General features: G+C 41.5%; 1 protein-coding gene across 1 annotated transcript in view; it reads right to left on the bottom strand.

Annotated features, from left to right (window-relative positions):
* The window catches only part of PIP5K1C (phosphatidylinositol-4-phosphate 5-kinase type 1 gamma), a gene marked incomplete at its 5' end in the record, with an annotated part of 125,677 nt that overhangs the window by 22,977 nt on the left and 84,202 nt on the right, over positions 1-18,498 (bottom strand). Inside the window, one exon of the mRNA XM_030217986.1 lies at positions 18,163-18,277. Within this exon, the coding sequence (XP_030073846.1) occupies positions 18,163-18,277 (115 nt within the window). The remainder of the gene's footprint in view (positions 1-18,162; positions 18,278-18,498) is intronic.

Raw genomic sequence — 18,498 nt, 5'->3', positions numbered from 1 at the left:
GGGAAAAAGTAAAAGGATATCATCTACATCAAAGTGAAAATAAACACCAGTGGTTTAAATGAGAGTTGCCAGAGGGCTGAGAAAGAGATTGAACAGAAGAGGAGAAAGGATAGACCCTTGAGGAACCCCACAGTCCAGTGGATATAGGGCAGATGAAAAGGAAGAGGTAATAACCTGGTAGGAACGATTCGCTAAGGATAAAAACCAGGCGAGGACAGTACCAGACAAACCAAGAGAAGCAAAATGGAATGTTAACCATGTCAAAAGCTGCAGAAAGGTCAAGTGAGATAGCGAGAACAATTTGGTGTTTGTCAAGATGGGAGTGGATTTCACTAAGTAATACTGCTAACACTGTACTGTAATGGGCCTTAATGCCTGATTATTTTGGGTGAAGGATAAAAGGACTTCTCCATGTAGGGAGAGACCTGCAAATAGACAATTTTTTCAAGGACATTAGAGAGAAAATGTGAATTGGATACAGGGCGATAATACCCTGGGACTAGAGGATCAAAGGATAATTTTTTAAGGGTAGGAACCTGACCAGAAGCTAAACTATGATTTATAAGCAAAAGAATTTTGGGCAGGAGATACAACTCTGGTATTTTTAACCACTGGGAGGAGAGGGATCAAGAGTAGAAAGTATTCGTCATTGACAGAATAATTTTAGAGAGGGAAAAGGTTGTCTACAGATGGAAAGACAAGTAGGAAGAACACGGCATGCCAGGAGTGACAAATTCAAGAGGGGGAGGGGGTAAGGTGAACAGGAAACCTGAAGCTGAGGGGCCAATGCAATCGAGCTACGGGGGAATAAGGGGTGGAGAAGATTCAATATTTGTGAAGCAAAGAACTGTGAGTGGGTCTCAGCAGGAGAGGCCAGTTTGGAATGGGCACTGGTTGAAGGAGCAGTTAAAAGTATGAAAAATGTAGTAAATTTCCTTAATTAAATTTGGAGCCTTTTTTGAGACGATTTGAGAAATGATGCTCTTGGCTTTCCATAAATGAAAGTTTAAAGTAGCAATTTTTAGGAATCAAGTTGATCTCCAATCTAGATTTTCTCCAGACTTGCTCTGCTTTGCAAAGATGCCATTTTAGCAATTGCAGCCCACTATGAAATCAGGGTTTACTTTGGCAAGATGAAGAAGAGGAAAATATTCTTTCTGGTGCACTAAACCAGATTGCTCCATTAAAACCAGAGTATAAGCACTTTGCTTGGTCATCTAATGATTTAACAGCAAAATCAGGAGGGAAAGAGGAGGAGGAAGAGGAAAGATTGAGGGGCTTAATTTGGGACAGTTGTCTGGTCTATTTCTAAGCAGGTGGCACAGCAAATGACCAGAGACAGTGAAAAGAAAATAGCAAAGTGGTCAGACTAAGGAATCTGGTTAAAAGAAAAGGAAAACAAAGCAAAACAAGAGTCCTGAGGGGAGAGGACAAGGTAGAGGTATGTCCAGCTTGATGAGTGGGGACCCACTGGGAAAGACTAAGATCAGTCAACAGGGACAAAGTTCTTAGAATGGGGTCATTCAGGAGTGTCAATATGAGTATTGAAATTGCCCAAGATAATCATGTTAGGAAAACAAGTAGTGGCATCAGTGAGAGTTTGGTAACACAAAACCCACTATGCTTGGGTAAGGGGGGACAAAAGAAGAGGAGGACCAGGAGGGAAGGACCGCATATTCCAACGGCTAAAACTTCAGAACAGGAAAACAAGGGAGAGTTCAACAACCTGTAGTTTAGAAGAAAAAAATAATTGCTAAGCCATCCACCCCCCCCAAGTCTAAAGGGCCTAGATAAAGAAAGGACATCAAAACCATTGGGAAGGCAGTCATAAAGATAACACTTCACCTTTTTTTTTTGACCCATGTTTCAGTGAGACAAAAGATATCAAGAGAGTTCGTAATAATAAAATCATGGACTAAAGACAACTTAGAACGTAGCGAGCAAAAGTTAAGCAAACCAATATGTGCACTCTCAAGAGATGTCTTGAGAGCAGGGGAAGACAGAGGGATTGCGCCTAGTTTTTATTTGGGGGGGGGGGGGGCGCGGAGATAAAAATGGAAGCTGCCCTTGCAACGTGCCTCCAAAAACCAATAGATTGGTAGAAAAAAAATTAGTGTAAGGAACCAGAGTAAGAACAAAGAAGTTTTCCTGATCCTCTGGCTTATCAGATCTCTCAAATTATGGCAACTCTGCCAGCAAGTGTCTTGGCACCTCCGTGCATAAAAATGCTGCATTTCAGGTGCTGTTCCTTGCAGTGCTGCCCAGACTGAAGACAAGGCTGCTTTATATTTATAAGCTTCCTGGTACCTCAACCACAAAGGATCCCCACCAAGGAAGGAAGGGACCTGGACTCCTCCAAGCATCTCCAAATTCTCTCTTTTATAAGGGGATGCTGAAACTAACTTGAATCTATAACCTCGGGCTTAGAAGCAGCAACTTTCCAGGTAGAGCTGTTCTACCACTTGTCTTTTTTTGTTATTGTTTTGGGGGTTTTTTCTCGTGACCAAGGCTGCAAATAAACAGTATCTCCACGTAGTTCCCTCCCTCCTCCTGACTTATCCCCTCAACTTTCATTTAAAAAAAACAACCAAATGTTTATCCAAAAATACATAAATTTAGAGCTGAAAACTAATTAAAGTCACCCCCTGCTCAACTGGTGTAAGCTCTTCAGATGACCCAGGAGCAGGAGGAACAAAACCAGCTCAAAGATCACTTTTACCTCTTCTGTCTTATTGTATATTTTAAATGGAGCATAACCCTCAAATGAGAAATTCCTCTGCTCTACTGTATAGTCCATCTGTTCCATCCACGAGAGACAGAGAATACTGAGCATTCTAAGACTGCACTGTACCCTTAGGGGAAGAATCATATAGAACTACTTTGTTTCTCTGTCTATCTGCTGATTGATGGACATAACCCACAGGTTCTGGAATGGTCTGGTATAGATGCTAAGAAAGGGTGATTTTGTACTGTAGTATCTCTTGCTTTTAAACGATAATACTGCAGATTTGTCCTTCCATCTCTTGAACATTAGGGAAGTTAAACCCACTATGATTTATCCTAGCAGACCAGGGCTGAGGCAAAAGCAGCAGTATGCCCATCACTATGATGATGATGATGAGTAGTTATAGCCCATTCTATATAAGAAGAATATGACCTAACTTCTACTGGCAAAATATTCCAAAGTTTTGCTATTTGAAAAATATAAAACCCTTCTCATAAAAACTTTTCAATTAAACAACTCTAAAGGAGGGAAATTGTAGCATAAGATACGTACAAGTTCGTTGATCATTAAAGTTACCCAACAAAGTTATTAGTAATGTCAAATTAGTTGGATAATGACCCTCTAAAATTTTCAACACGGGGGGGGGGGGGGGGGGGGGGGGGGATACTAAATACCATGTCTTGTCCCATCTACAATTAATATGAATGTGGCAGAATGTGGCAAGAGTATTCTTTCTAGAACTAATTTAATAAGATGCAAAGAAAAAGCAGCAAAAGAGATAATGGCAAAATCTTCAGAAGTCAAAACTGTATGCTTTAAGAAAAACATTGAAAAGCTGCCCTCTCCAACCCCTATGAGCAGCAATGTTCCTGAACTTGGTGGAAAGGGGCAGAATGTAACCCATAAACCTCAGGTTATTTTCTCCTATGCAGCTCAAAATGCAGGACTTATTGCAGGGATCTCATCTGGGTTCTATTTCTTTTTTTTAAGAGCTCTGGTTATTCTGTTCAGACATTAGTTTTCTTTCTTATAAAGCAATAAAGGAACTTGTGGGAAATATGATATAAATTTGTGATGAGGCCAAGTGTGTTACCAAAGAGAGCATGCAAGCGAAATAACAACTGACGGATCATTGCCCAAAATGTCAGACACTAAACGCTACTTTGGGTCACATGTTTTAGAACTGCCCTAGAGTAACAGGTTTTTGGCAACAACGTTTGAGCTTTGTCTCAATACGCTGGACAAAGAGGATCACTGTTAAACCAAATTTGCTCTTTGTTGATTATGAGATTGTGTTTCTGATTCCAAAAGCACTGAAGGGATTTTTGGGCCATGTAAGATTATTGAAAAAGACTATAATGATTACAAAGATTAGAGCAGGAGCTCCCACAATATTGTTGGGGAGATCCCAAATTATTTCTTTGTTTACCATGGAGCAAATTGGGATACAAGTAGGCATATTTTCAAAGCACTTAGCCTTCCAAAGTTCCATAGAAACCTATGGAACTTTGGAAGGCTAAGTGCTTTGAAAATATGCCTCAAGGTATGACTTCTGGGAGAGGTGAACTATTTCAGAGGATTTGGGAACCATTTTGGACAATACTCACACCTATAGCACACAGTAGAATTTTGAGCTTCCCGTAGTACTGTAAAGTAGCTCATAGCCTTGTTGGACTCTAAAGTTGGGCAGCTTAAGGGAGGGAAGGGGGTATTAAAGCAGTTGAAATGTTGTATTACCATATATACTGATTTTAACTTCAAAATCCCATCAATAAACCAGAGTCATCTTATGAGTCTTTCTCATCAGTGCCATAGCACTCTTGCTATTGTTAGCTTCATGGAAGTACACAGACTCTGGCTCTGCTGAACTTGTTTTACAGGATAGAGCCAGTGCTATATATGTCCCTGGTGTGGGAAGAACTCTTAAGTGTGAGCTTGTACAGTATTCAAATTAAAGAGAAGTTTGGAGGACATGTGCAAGCAAGACTGGGGAGTGATAAAAATAAACACCAGTAGTAGTAATAGTTTAAAAACTGTAAATGTTCTGGCTGGTTGCAAGTTTGTGCTGAGTATGTACACAGAGAGGAGGGAATGCCTACAGGAAATCTGCATGACTATTACAGGAGTCCTGGATACAGCTAAGCATCATTTGATTGGCTGATGGTTCAAATATTTTTTTCAAAGAGGAAGTTTAGCTGAGACCATGTGGAAAAGTTGAGTTGTTTACCTGTAATGGTGGTTCTCCGTGGACAGATCTTCCAGCCACACAAGTGGTGACATCATGGTCATGCAACTGACCCAGCAGTTCAAAGTTCGGAAAACTCTAGAAGAGTTTTCTGCGCATGAACGGGTATTCCCACACTAACGTAGCTACTATACATTCCATCTAGAATCAGTTAATCCAGAAGCTAACTTCAACTCTGGGAGGGAGGGTGGGTGGGTTTGTGTGATTGGAAGATCCTCTAATCCATGGAGAACCACCATTACAGGTAAGCAACTCTACTTTCTCCATGGACAGAGGATCTTGCAGCTACATGTGGTGTTTTCAAAGCTAAAAGTAGCAGATGAATATACATTAAAACATTTTTCTATATGACTGCTACCTGCTCCCTGAGGTGGAGGAGGAGAAGGGAAGCCTCAAATTCCAGAGGGAAGGACCGTTGTCCAAAAGAAGAATCCATGGAAGAAGCCTGGTCTAGGCAGTGATGTTTTGTGAACATGTGTGTTGTAGACCAGGTTACAGCTTTACAAAATGTCTTGTGGTGAGGCTCTCTGTAAATGCGCTCTAGTTGCCACTACAGAACATAATAGTAAACATAATAGATGACGGCAGAAAAAGACCTGCACGATCCATCCAGTCTGCCCAAGAAGATAAATTCATATGTGCTACTTTTTTATTTGTACTGTCCTCTTCAGTGCACAGACCGTATAAGTCTGTCCAGCCCTATCCCCGCCTCCCAACCACCAACCCCGCCTCCAAACCACCAGCTCTGGCACAGACCGTATAAGTCTGCCCAGCACTATCCTTGCCTCCCAACTACCAGTCCCGCCTCCCACCACCAGCTCTGGCACAGACCGTATAAGTCTGCCCAGCACTATCCCTGCCTCCCACCACCGGCTCTGGCACAGACCGTATAAGTCTGCCCAGCACTATCCCCGCCGCCCAACCATCAGCCCCGGCACAGACCGTATAAGTCTGCCCAGCACTAGCCCCGCCTCCCAACCACCAGCTCTGCCACCCATTCTAGGCTAAGCTCCTGAGGATCCATTCCTTCTGCACAGGATTCCTTTATGTTTATCCCACACATGTTTGAATTCCGTTACCGTTTTCATCTCCACCATCTCCCGCGGGAGGGCATTCCAAGTATTCACCACCCTCTCTGTGAAAAAATACTTCCTGACATTCTTCTTGAGTCTGCCCCCCTTCAATCTTATTTCATGCCCTCTCGTTCCACCATCTTCCCATCTCTGGAAAAGGTTTGTTTGCGGATTAATACCTTTCAAATATTTGAACGTCTGTATCATATCACCCCTGTTTCTCCTTTCCTCCAGGGTATACATGTTCAGGTCCGCAAGTCTCTCCTCATACGTCTTGTAACGCAAATCCTATACCATCCTCGTAGCTTTTCTTTGCACCGCTTCAATTCTTTTTACATCCTTAGCAAGATACGGCCTCCAAAACTGAACACAATACTCCAGGTGGGGCCTCACCAACGACTTGTACAGGGGCATCAACACCTCTTTTCTTCTGCTGGTCACACCTCTCTCTATACAGCCTAGTAACCTTCTAGCTACGGCCACCGCCTTGTCACACTGTTTCATCGCTTTCAGATCCTCAGATACTATCACCCCAAGATCTCTCTCCCCATCCGTACCTAGCAGACTCTCACCGCCTAACACATACTCCTCTCTTGGATTTCTACTCCCTAAGTGCATCACTTTGCATGAGTGTGCTGTTACTCTTGGAATATCAGAAGTCAATGCATTTGTGGATGTAGTGTAACAAAACTGTATACAGTCTGCAATCCACGCTGAGAGTGCCCTTTTCGTTACAAGATGCTGACCAGTATCTGACTGGAAGGAAATAAACAACTGAGAAGGTCTGTGTGGTGATGCAGTTCTTTGCAAATAATTCAGACTCTGATGCAGTCTAATGTGTGGAAACGTTTCTCCTGCTCATTGCTATGTGGAGGTGGTTAGAAACTAAGCAATGTAATTACTTGATTAAGGTGAAACTCTGACAAAACTGTAGGCAAAAATTCTGGATGAGTTGTCAAATAGGGACTCAAAAGCAGAGCTCATCAAAGTTTCCAAAACCAGATTACGATCCCTTGTCAGGCTTGAAGGTCGTACCAGAGGGTGGATATTAAGCAATCCTCGTAAAAAACGTTGCATGACTGGGTGACGGATGATGGGGGTATTACAAATATAGTTATGAAAAACAGACGATATCGCTACATCAACTTTTATGGAAGTGTAGGATAATCCTCAATGTGACAGATGGAGGAAATCCAAAAGCAACAAACAAAAGCAGGAGTCCAAGTGTCTTGGATTGCACCAGTGCTGAAAATTCCTCCACTTAGAAGTATAAGACTTCTTTGTCGAGTCCTTTCTTGAGGTCATTAGTACTGTTAGAACACCTTGGGAGAAGCCATCCACTTTGCCTCGGTTGGTTGAATCAGCCAGGCCATAACGGATCCTACTGTTGAGTGATTAGATCGACATGCTGGGGAAGAAAAATCGGTAGTTGAGAAGTCACTTTGTTAAGAAAAGGAAACCATGGTTGCCTGTACCAATAAGGAGCAATGAGAATTAAGCAGGCTTTGTTTGCTTGTGTTTTTTGTAGTATCTTTGACAGACTGGAATGGGAGGGTACATGTACAGCAAGTGGTTCTACCATGAAATTTGAAAGTCACCCTCTGTTTCTCTGTTTGGAGCTGGATACCTGGAGTAAAATCTTTAACCTAATGATGACTCCTCTAGCCAAGCTGCAAGATAATCAGAACTTCAACCCATACATATATGCAGATGATGTTACAATCTACATCCCGTTCAAACACGATCTAAAGGAAGTCACTAACGAGATCAACCAAAGCTTCCACACCATGAACTCCTGGGCGGATGCATTTCAGCTGAAGCTCAACGCAGAAAAAACACAATGCCTTATACTTACCTCACAACATAACACAAACAGCTTCCCCACCATAACCACATCAAACTTTTCCCTCCCTGTTTCTAACTCGTTGAAAATTCTAGGAGTTACCATAGATCGACATGTCACTCTTGAAAACCACTTGAAGAATACAACCAAGAAAATGTTCCACTCCATGTAGAAACTCAAAAGAGTAAAAAAATTTCTTCCCAAGAGCCATTTTTCGAAACCTGGTACAATCGATGGTACTAAGTCACTTGGACTACTGCAATGCACTCTACGTTGGATGTAAAGAACAGCTTATCAAGAAGCTTCAAACAGCCCAAAACACTGCAGCTAGACTCATATTTGGAAAAACAAAATATGAAAGTGCAAAACCCCTAAGAAAGTAATTACACTCCCTCTTAAAGAACGTATAACTTTCAAAATCTGCATGTTAGTCCATAAAATCATTTACGGAGACGCCTAGTGGACCTCCCATCCAGAAATGCCAAAAGATCTGCTCGTACCTATCTTCATCTGCACTTCCCCAGCTGCAAAGGGGAACTGACACACGTGTCCAGCTTTTCCTACATGAGCACGCAATTGTAGAATGCACTTCCAAAACACCTAAGAACAATCAATGAAATAACCAACTTCCGCAAATCGTTGAAAACCTCTCTCTTCACAAAAGCTTACCACGAAAATCCATAACTACAACACAGCACTACGTGTCCCTGATTAATGAATGTCTTTTTTTTTAAATCTTCAACTGTCTGATCAGATCGATATGTTAAGTTTACTACTCGTCATCTTTTTAACACCAAATGTATTTCTGTAACCTGGAATGGCGTTGCCATTACAGGTATTGTAAGCCATATTGAGCCTGCAAATAGGTGGGAAAATGTGGGATACAAGTGCAATAAATAAATAAATAAATAAATAAATCTGTGCCACTTGTTCAGTGGGGATGTAAATAGATCTATCTCTGGAGTTCACCACTTGCTAAACAGGTTTTGAGTAACTGTGGTCTTGTCTTCAAAGACCATTCATGTGGCTGCAGTTGGCAGCTTAAGGTACCCGCTACAGCAGTAGTTCCCAAACCTTTTTGTGTCAACATTTCCTCTCAAGTGAAAACCCTTGCTGCTGACGCAAGGCCAAAACAGCAGCACTTGATATTGATGATGATTTCCTCCCAATGTGAAACGCAAGTATCTCCTTGATGTATCGAGAAGTGCATATACGCATCCTTCAAATCCAGAGAAGTCAACCAACTGTCTGTCTAGCAGCGGTAGAATTGTGTGTGAGGAATTCATCTTGAATTTCTCCTTTTTGATGTACTTAAATACTTGTTCAACGCTCTGAGGTCTAGGATAGGACACAGACCTCCTTTCTTTTTTGGGATGAGGAAGTATCCCATGTTGTGCTGGTGTGATGGTACCACTTCTATTACTCTGGCTGCTGAACCTCCTCCTATAATTGATAAGTCTGAGCAAGAGGTAACTTGCTGCAACTAAATTTTGTGAATAGTGGCTTTTCCAGAAAATTGAGATGGTAGTCATACTTGTTAATGCTTAACACCCACACACCTGAAGTACAGGTATGATGAGATGACTGTAAATGGCCCCCCATCGGGATTTTGGGACTGGGTACATAGTCAAAAACTTGTGCTCAGTTTAGCCGATTGAGGTGGTGCTGGCTTTTGGGATTTTATTATTTTTTAAAATTCTTTACTTATCATTTTAAAGTTAATACAAAGATACATTCTTTGAATAGATACACCCATTTTAGATACATAGAAATTAAGGAAATATACTACATGGAAAAACTTTTCTAAATTGGGTTTATAGTCCTCTAGAAAAGTGAATTCAAGACAGTTATAACCAAAGGAAGTTGGTATAATAAGAAATAATATATAACAAAAATCAAGCAGTGGTTCCCTTTAATACATTTACGGGACTCATATTTGAATTAAAGTCTAGTTTCTCTTCATATCAAGGAATGATCTCAATTGTTCGGGTTCAAAAAATATATATTTCTTCTCCTTGAATATCAAAATACATTTACAAAGGAAAAGTAATTGGAAAACAGCCCCTATGCTAACAGATTCCTGTTTCATATCAAGGAATTTCTTCCGCCTCTGTTGGGTCCAACGGGCAATATCTGGAAACACTGAGACTTTGCTTCCTTTAAAAAATGGATGAACATTTTTAAAATAAAGTCTCATCAAAGATTCTTTATCTTGTAAAAAGATAAACGTTACAATTAAGGTTGCTTTAGTCTCTGTGTTGTCTATAGACTGTTCAAGAAGGTTTGTTAGATCCAATGATTCATGTAAAGTAGCCTGTTTAGGAATATCTTGTAGCAGGGGAGCTTTTGTTTCCAAGTAATACATTTTCTGCAGTGGGGGAAATGATTGTTCAGGATATTTATATACCTCTTTTAAATATTTGGCAAACATATCCTTGGGGGCAACAAATTTGGATTTTGGAAAGTTTAATAACCTTAAATTCAGGTTCCTTGATTGATTTTCCATATTTTCCAGTTTCCTGTGGATTAGTATACGGTCTCCTGAAATTTGAGCTTGTTGTTGGGATACTTTTCCAATTTGTACTTCCAAGTCTGCTTGCCTTATCTTTAACCCCTCAGTCTGGTTTTTCAAAGAGTTTATCTGTGAAGCATTATTCAAGGAGACAGTAACAAATGAAATACAGACCTTGTGAAGAGATTCTAACGCCATCCAAATCGACTCCAGAGATACTTCTTCGGGTTTCACCAGAGGTTGGATCGCTAGAACGCAGGAAATAGCTTCCTGCTCAGCTGCTATCGGCGGTTCCACACTGGTTTCCCCAGTTGCTGTTCCTGGTAATCTCTGGGTTCCCTGCGCCAGCCCCTAGTTCACATCGGGCGTTGCTGCTACCTCCAGAGCGCACCACTCCTTCGAAACCACCTCGCTATCGGGTTTCAGTGCTGCAGTTCCAGGTGCTCGCGGCGTCGGGGTCAAAGGTCCCAGTGGACTGAGCGATAATTCGCTCTCCTGAGCAGGGCTCTTCCTTTCCCCACTAGCAGAAACGTCCGCATTTGGAGTTGAAACCAGAAATGTATCCATAGACTGCTGTCCAGGTAAGGGAGGAATCGGCTTCGGGAGGGGTAGTCCCCTTGGCTTTCCTTTCCTTTTCGGCATTAATTCAACGAAGATAAGGCTTAAAGTGAAAGAGTTTTCAGAAGCGTCTATGTCACACGTCCTGCTTGGACGCCATCTTGAATCCTAGTTTTTTTTTTTTGTCTCTAGAGGTGCACTGATTGTTTTGCCTCTGCTGGTGATTAGAGTGCTGAAGAATAAGACTTACTGTAAGGGTACTATTTCCTTAGCGCACATTTCTTTTTGTTGGAGTTATAGTATGATCTCTTGTAGAACATTTGTACTGTTCCATATTATACTCCTCTCATGTATCTAATGTGGTACAATCATCTTTAATGAAATCAATAATTTCTTTAACCTTGTCGCCACAGTGCATCTCCTAGACATGACGCGTCTGCAGCTTTATCGTTGACATCTCTCAAATGCAGAGGCCTTAAGCCATGCCAATTTACATGTCAATTTAGCAGCTGCAGCCAACCAGATGGCCATGTCACAGACATCATGTTATACACAGATTATACTTTTGGAGCAATCTTCAAGATCTGCCATCAGTGGAGCAAATGTAGATTGTGTAGATATAGAGACAGTGTCAATCGTGGAATGCAACAACCCATCCATGACTTTATAAAGATCCTGTGTATAGTGCGATAAGTGCACCATTATGCATGCATTCAGCATTGATTCTGGAACAAACGCTTACCCATGATGTCCAGTAACATCTGGTCTTTGGTGGGAGGAAAATTTGAAAGTTCACGAGAGCTTTTGCACCTCCTCATTACTGGGATGACTACAATAGATTGATGGGAGAACTGCTGTTATTAATTCCTGTCCTTTGCATTTAGTCTCCTAGCTTTTCTTGGTAGGTCATGATGTGTATGGAGTAGACCAAATTGTCTTATGGTGCTCTAGAAAGACTTCATGAACTGGAAGGGCAATTATTTCTTTTGATACACATACGGTAGATAGCAAAGTACATTAAGGCAATAAGCCCTAGGATCTGGTTTTCAACAGGAAGGAATTTCTACTACTACTACTATTTAGCATTTCTATAGCGCTACAAGGCATACGCAGCACTGCACAAACATAGAAGAAAGACAGTCCCTGCTCAAAGAGCTTACAATCTAATAGAAAAAAAATAAAGTAAGCAAATCAAATCAAATCAATTAATGTGTACAGGAAGGAGGAGAGGAGGGTAGGTGGAGGCGAGTGGTTACAAGTGGTTATGAGTCAAAAGCAATGTTAAAGAGGTGGGCTTTCAGTCTAGATTTAAAGGTGGCCAAGGATGGGGCAAGACATAGGGGCTCAGGAAGTTTATTCCAGGCGTAGGGTGCAGCGAGACAGAAGGCGCAAAGTCTGGAGTTGGCAGTAGTGGAGAAGGGAACAGATAAGAAGGATTTATCCATGGAGCGGAGTGCACAGGAAGGGGTGTAGGGAAGGACGAGTGTGGAGAGATATTGGGGAGCAGCAGAGTGAGTACACTTATAGGTTAGTAGAAGAAGTTTGAACGGGATGCGAAAACGGATAGGGAGCCAGTGAAGCGACTTGAGGAGAGGAGTAGTATGAGTAAAGCGACCCTGGCGGAAGACGAGACGGGCAGCAGAGTTTTGAACCAATTGGAGAGGGGAATTTCCAAAGCCTTATTTTCAGAAGAAACTTACGATAATTATTGTCTTCTGGGTGAGTGGCTTTTTTTATAGGTGCTGGTGGGCATGGATCTGACGAAAGTCCTGGTGTTCCTCTGCCCGACTGCTCATCAGGGGTAGGAGCAGGAGAACGAGTAGCAGTCTGATCCAGGCCGTCGGGGGGGGGGGGGGGGGGGAGCGGGGAACGGGACAAGATTCTCCAGGCTTGGCCTCCAAGGGCCTGGTCCTAGAAGTTTCTGCTCCCTTGGTCTGTCTCTCTCTCCTGCTCCTGTTTCGGGATCCGAGTGATTGCACTAACGCCATAACCTGGGTCCCAGCACACAGGAGCAGAAGAGTGACAGACTGAGGGGAGGCGCAGACGCAGGAAGTAAGGTAGCGGGGTGGTCCTGCCCCAGGCCCAGCTCTGTCTCTCGGCGTCCCTGGTCTGATCTTGGTGACAGGGAGGAGTAGCCTAATGATTAGCGCAGTGGGCTTTGATCCTGGCGACCTGGGCTTGATTCTCGTTTCAGCTTCTTGTGACCCTGAGCAAGTCAATTAACCCTCCACTGCCCCAGGTACAGTGAGAGTCTACTAGGGGCAGAGAAAGTACCTGCATATAATGTGTACAGCGCTGCGTACATCTAGCAGCACTATAGAAATGATTAGTAGTAGTAGTAGTACAGTCAGAAATAGCCTCAACCTCCATCGATTCTGATGTTGAGATGGACCATATTTGCTTCCTTGATGAGGGGAGAAAGGAATGGTAATATTCTTCCCGGGAAGAAGATTCTTGCTGAATTTGAGGCGAGAATGGTTCATTACTCTTCTGTTGTTGCAGAAATTGCTGAATTATAGCTGCAGAGAGCTTAAATATGATTTAGTGTGTATTAAAGACAGTCAATTATATGTTTTCAACTGCAGATAGAGTGGAAAATTGTTTCAGCCCGCACAATTGACCCTGATGAAGCTGGGTTGCTAGTGAAACGGGTCTCATTGGGTGATGTGACGCTAAGTGCAGGCATTTTTTGGCTGTTCTTTGAATTGTTCATAATGTGATAAAGAATTTTTTCATTTCGAAGTGGAACATATTAATAGAATATTGATATATGACACTGAGCACCACACTACAAAACATCAGAAGTTTTTTTAGGATTGATGAATGAGAACTGGAGCAGTAAATCACAAACAATTAAATGCATTAAATATGTTTGTGTGGGTCTCCGAGATCCTTTTCCTCCATTTAAAGTATTTGTGGGGTGTAACAATCTTGCTTGTTATTTGTGAGATCTCGTTTTTGGGTATAGGTTTCTATTAAACTGTCCATGCTGTCAGTTGTGATGGGTGATATACATAAGCACATAAGTAATGCCACACTGGGAAAAGACCAAGGGTCCATCGAGCCCAGCATCCTGTCCACAACAGCGGCCAATCCAGGCAAGGGCACCTGGCGAGCTTCCCAAGCGTACAAACATTCTATACATGTTATTCCTGGAATTGGGATTTTTCCCAAGTCCATTTAGTAGTGGTTTATGGACTTGTCCTTTAGGAAACCGTCTAACCCCTTTTTAAACTCTGCTAAGCTAACCGCCTTCACCACGTTCTCCGGCAATGAATTCCAGAGTTTAATTATGCGTTGGGTGAAGAAAAAGTTTCTCCGATTTGTTTTAAATTTACTACACTGTAGTTTCATCGCGTGCCCCTTAGTCCTAGTCCTTTGTGATGAGAAGGGTATATAAGTAACTGCTCATCTAAAGAGACTCTGAAATAGTCCGGATGGCAAGAGAAGTTTCATATCCTTGCCACAGCCTATTTCCAGGGGAGGTGTCCTTCTCCGCCCCTTGTAAGAACTCTTTACAGCTAAGAATCTTTTTCATTCATTCATTCTTCCTTCCTTTCTTTCTCTTCTTTTCTATTGTTAGACTCTGTTCTGTAAAACTACTAATGCCAAGAGTCAACAATATTTCTTGTGCTGTTGCTAGTGAGAAATAATGATTCCTTTTCTTCTTCTAACTTAGCCTGAGCTTTTTTTTATAAGAATAGCAATCAAATGCAGCTAGTACACCATGCAACTTCCTTGAGTGTCCCCTAGTCTAGATGATGCCGGTGCAGAAGGCTGTTGCCCTGCTCGCGACATCGAAATCCAGTGCTAGCTTTGAGGTGACACACTCCACAAAGGAGAATCCCAACACTGCCTCTTTGGTGTCAGGGAATGCCTCTATAACTCAGGCCCAGTGTCATTGGTAGGCGGAGCTTCTGCATCATAATGCACACAATGGGATGCAGACATTGATGGCCTCGGCGACAAGCAATTAACGGAGGCACAGCGAGATTCAGTGTGCCTAGCCTGGACTCCATGCTTTGATGCAGTGGAGCGTGAGGTAGGCTGCTCTGTGTGCCAGGTAGGTGGTCTGGTAACAGAGGCGGGATTAAGGTTAGCCTGAGAACCTATCACCCGCTTAGAAGTCTTCAAACTCGTTCTTCTCTAAGGGTTGGTAGTAGTGCTAGCAGAAGGCTGCTGTGAAAACTGGAGTTAAATCCTTAGTTTCAAGGGCTTGTCAGCATTTTTTTTTTTTACAGTCCAAACATTTCTGAACATCATGTTCTTGGCCCAAACATCTGATGACATCTTCTGGTTACTGCATTCACAGTGCTTAAAACCTGGCTTTATATCTATAATTTTGAAAAAGATGTCAGCTATATCAAATTCAATGTGATGAACCGAGGCAATGGTGAAAGAATAACTGACAGGTCATGCCACTACTGTGCAAAAATAAGAACCAATGCTAGATGGAATGTGCAGTACATACATTAGAACGGGAATACCCACTCATGTACACAAAAGAGTTTTAGAGTTTTCTGAGCTCTGAACGGCCACATCGATTCTGTGACCATGATATCACCACTTGTGTGACTGCAAGATCCTCTGTCCATTGGCCCTCGACATAGTTGAGTATATATGGTAGTATATGATTTGGTAATCTAAGATAATGTACAGTTGGCACTGATGCTAATCGAAATACAGTGCAATGTGTTCTATGTTGTCAGGAACTGTGAATTAACATTGAATTTATCATTTCGTTGTATAGTTGTTTGTTGTTTTCTCTGATCTTCAATTAAAAAAAAGACTTCAACATAAAGCAATGAAGGGCTTGTATAATTAGATCAGTGGTTTCCAAACCTGTCCATGGGGGAACCCCAGCCAGTTAGATTTTCAGGATATCCACAATGAATATTCATGACTTAGATCTGCATGTACTGAAGACAGTGCATGCAAATCTAACCATGAATATTCACTGTAGATATCCTGAAAACCTGATTGGCAGGGGTTCCCCCATGGACAGGTTTGGGTACTACTGAATTAGATGGGCCAAAAAAAAAGAAAAAGAAAGGAAAAAGAAAGAAAAAACAAACTCTGCAAAAGCAGAACCAACCAAAAGATGCAGAGACAACCAAGGGGAATATGATAAAATGGAACAGGATTGAATAAACAAGCAGAGCTTTATTGAAAACAATCTCTGACATGGTCGTATTTCAGCTAATACCTTGTCAGAGGGATCTTATTAAAACATAGAATTAAAAAATCTTAATGCATGTATAATAATTACACAAAATTAAATAAAAATCACATAAAATAAAGTGATTTAATATGTACATGGTTGAACACGCAAAACATATGTATCAAAGCAACAAATATTTAAAAGAAGGTGAATAAAATTACAAACATACAAGGGATAAAGGGGCCCTTTTACTAAGATGCACTAGGAAATGGGCTTAGCGTGTCCTAATGTGTGACTTTTAAATGCGCTAAAGTTTATTTCTGAGCAAATCCCTAATAAAGGGATTTTTCTACTTTATTATTTTCAGGACATGCACTAATGTTGTCATTAGCATGTGGCAAATGAAAATAATTAAAGTGGGAACACTTACTGCTTTCTACTTTTAAGGAGCTAAGGGCTCCTCTATCAACCCTGTATTATTCAGTTAGCATCCACTAATATGAGCGTGCTACCTGAATAGCGCTTCCATGCCCGTTTTCTGCCCTGACACACCCACTCCAAAAATAAAATACTGGACAGTTAGTGTATAGTAAAGGAAATATTACTGCAAGACGCTTTAGCGCATCCCATGGTAAGCCTTTTTTTAGTATTTTAAGCCCACTTTAGGGCTTAGCACAGGAACTGCTGCACACAGACAAGTGTGGATATGTTATGTAAATAAACATAAAATAATGAGTAAGCAAAAGATGCATAAAAATTTATGTTTGTTTATCAAGTCATGCTGCTCATATATATATTTTTATCTATGTTCTGATAAGATCCCCAACAAAGGCATTAGCCGAAACATGGCTGTGTCGGGTCATTTTCAGTAAAGGTCTACTTGTTTACTGCACTGATCCTGTTCCATTTTCTCTTCTACTCCTCCGCCATTTCCGCTCCTTTTGGTGGGCTTGTATAATTAAATATCCCTGTGCCTCGGTTATCTCAGCTGACACAATGGAGGTAATTAAATAGGGCACCAACATTTAGGCACCAGAAATGCATGTAAATGACTAGAATACTGGCATAAATGTATGTATGTGTGAACATACAGACAAACCACCAAATATTCAGGCTACCCACTATTCTATAAAACAGTGCCTAAAAGTGATAGTATGTAGTTTGAACCTCAGTATATACATGGGCAGGGAACAACACGATTACATATGTAAATTATAGAATACTATAATTTATGTGCCTTTTTTTTTAAGCAATCTAGGTACAAGCATTTTGTGTGATCTTGCGTATAATATACACATGTATTTTCCCTTTATAGAATTACCCTGCGTGTTCAATAAGAGGACATGAGCTTCATTTTGAATGCACGTCCTTTACCAAAATCTTCCCTCTCATCACAGGGACGAGCACGCCAAGAAATCTTTTTGCCCAGACTCTGTCCATCCAGACCCCGAAAATCAAACATCAACATATGCCATTATTACATCTGTAACTATGTAGTGATCAGAACGGTGGTGCAGTAATCAATAAATGCTGAAAAACGTCTCTACAGCTTTAGGGGGGGGGGGGGGGGGGGGGGGGTTCTACTTATTTTTTTCTTGTTAAAAACAAGACTCCTTTTGTTCTTATCTACAATAAACACTGAGCTGCATGATTGGTTTGGTTCTTTTAGAACAACACTAACAAAAAGGTAAAAAAAAAAAGAAAAAAAAGCCAATATAGGTGCCACACAGAAAACCAAATATCAAGGGTCCTGGTGAGGCACAGGGAGTAACCTGTGCAATGCCAAAATTCCACAGGCAAGTTGTCACCTTCACTAGTACTTTGTAACTATAAATCTCTGAAAATCATTAGACTCATTTTACAGTGTTCTGCGGGTGACACTGCAAGACCTGAAAGAAGGGCCCTGGCTTACACACTATCTCCTCCTCAGCAATTCTCATATGACCGCCTGCAAGGAAGTGGAATTGATAGGGCTTGAGAGCCTGCTGACCTAATAAAGCCACAATCATGAGCTAAAAGAAAAGAAAAATCCATTGAGTGCTTACAAAGTAAATGTCTGTGACTGGCACATCCTCCTCCTCTTCAGAGACCTGGCTGGCTGTTTCTGTCTCCTGCACAACTAGGACAGGCGACGTTATGGTGCAGCTTAACAAAGCTTCCCTAGAAAGCAATCAAATGAAATTGGGTGATGTTAAAAATAATAGAGGTTTTAGAATATACAGAGGAGTATCTAGCACACACATGTACAGTTTATAGTGGGAAAGCAACCCCATCCTTCAGTAAGTCTATGGAAGAAGATGGCTATTTCTGGAAATCAACAAGGTGCACAAACCGAACACTCCATATACATGTAGGGGTGTTGGAAAATGTCAAGGTAGCTG

This window comes from Microcaecilia unicolor, chromosome 11, assembly GCF_901765095.1.
Source record: "Microcaecilia unicolor chromosome 11, aMicUni1.1, whole genome shotgun sequence".
In the NCBI taxonomy this organism is placed as follows: Eukaryota; Metazoa; Chordata; class Amphibia; order Gymnophiona; family Siphonopidae; genus Microcaecilia; species Microcaecilia unicolor.
This window is presented reverse-complemented; position numbering and strand designations above follow the sequence as displayed.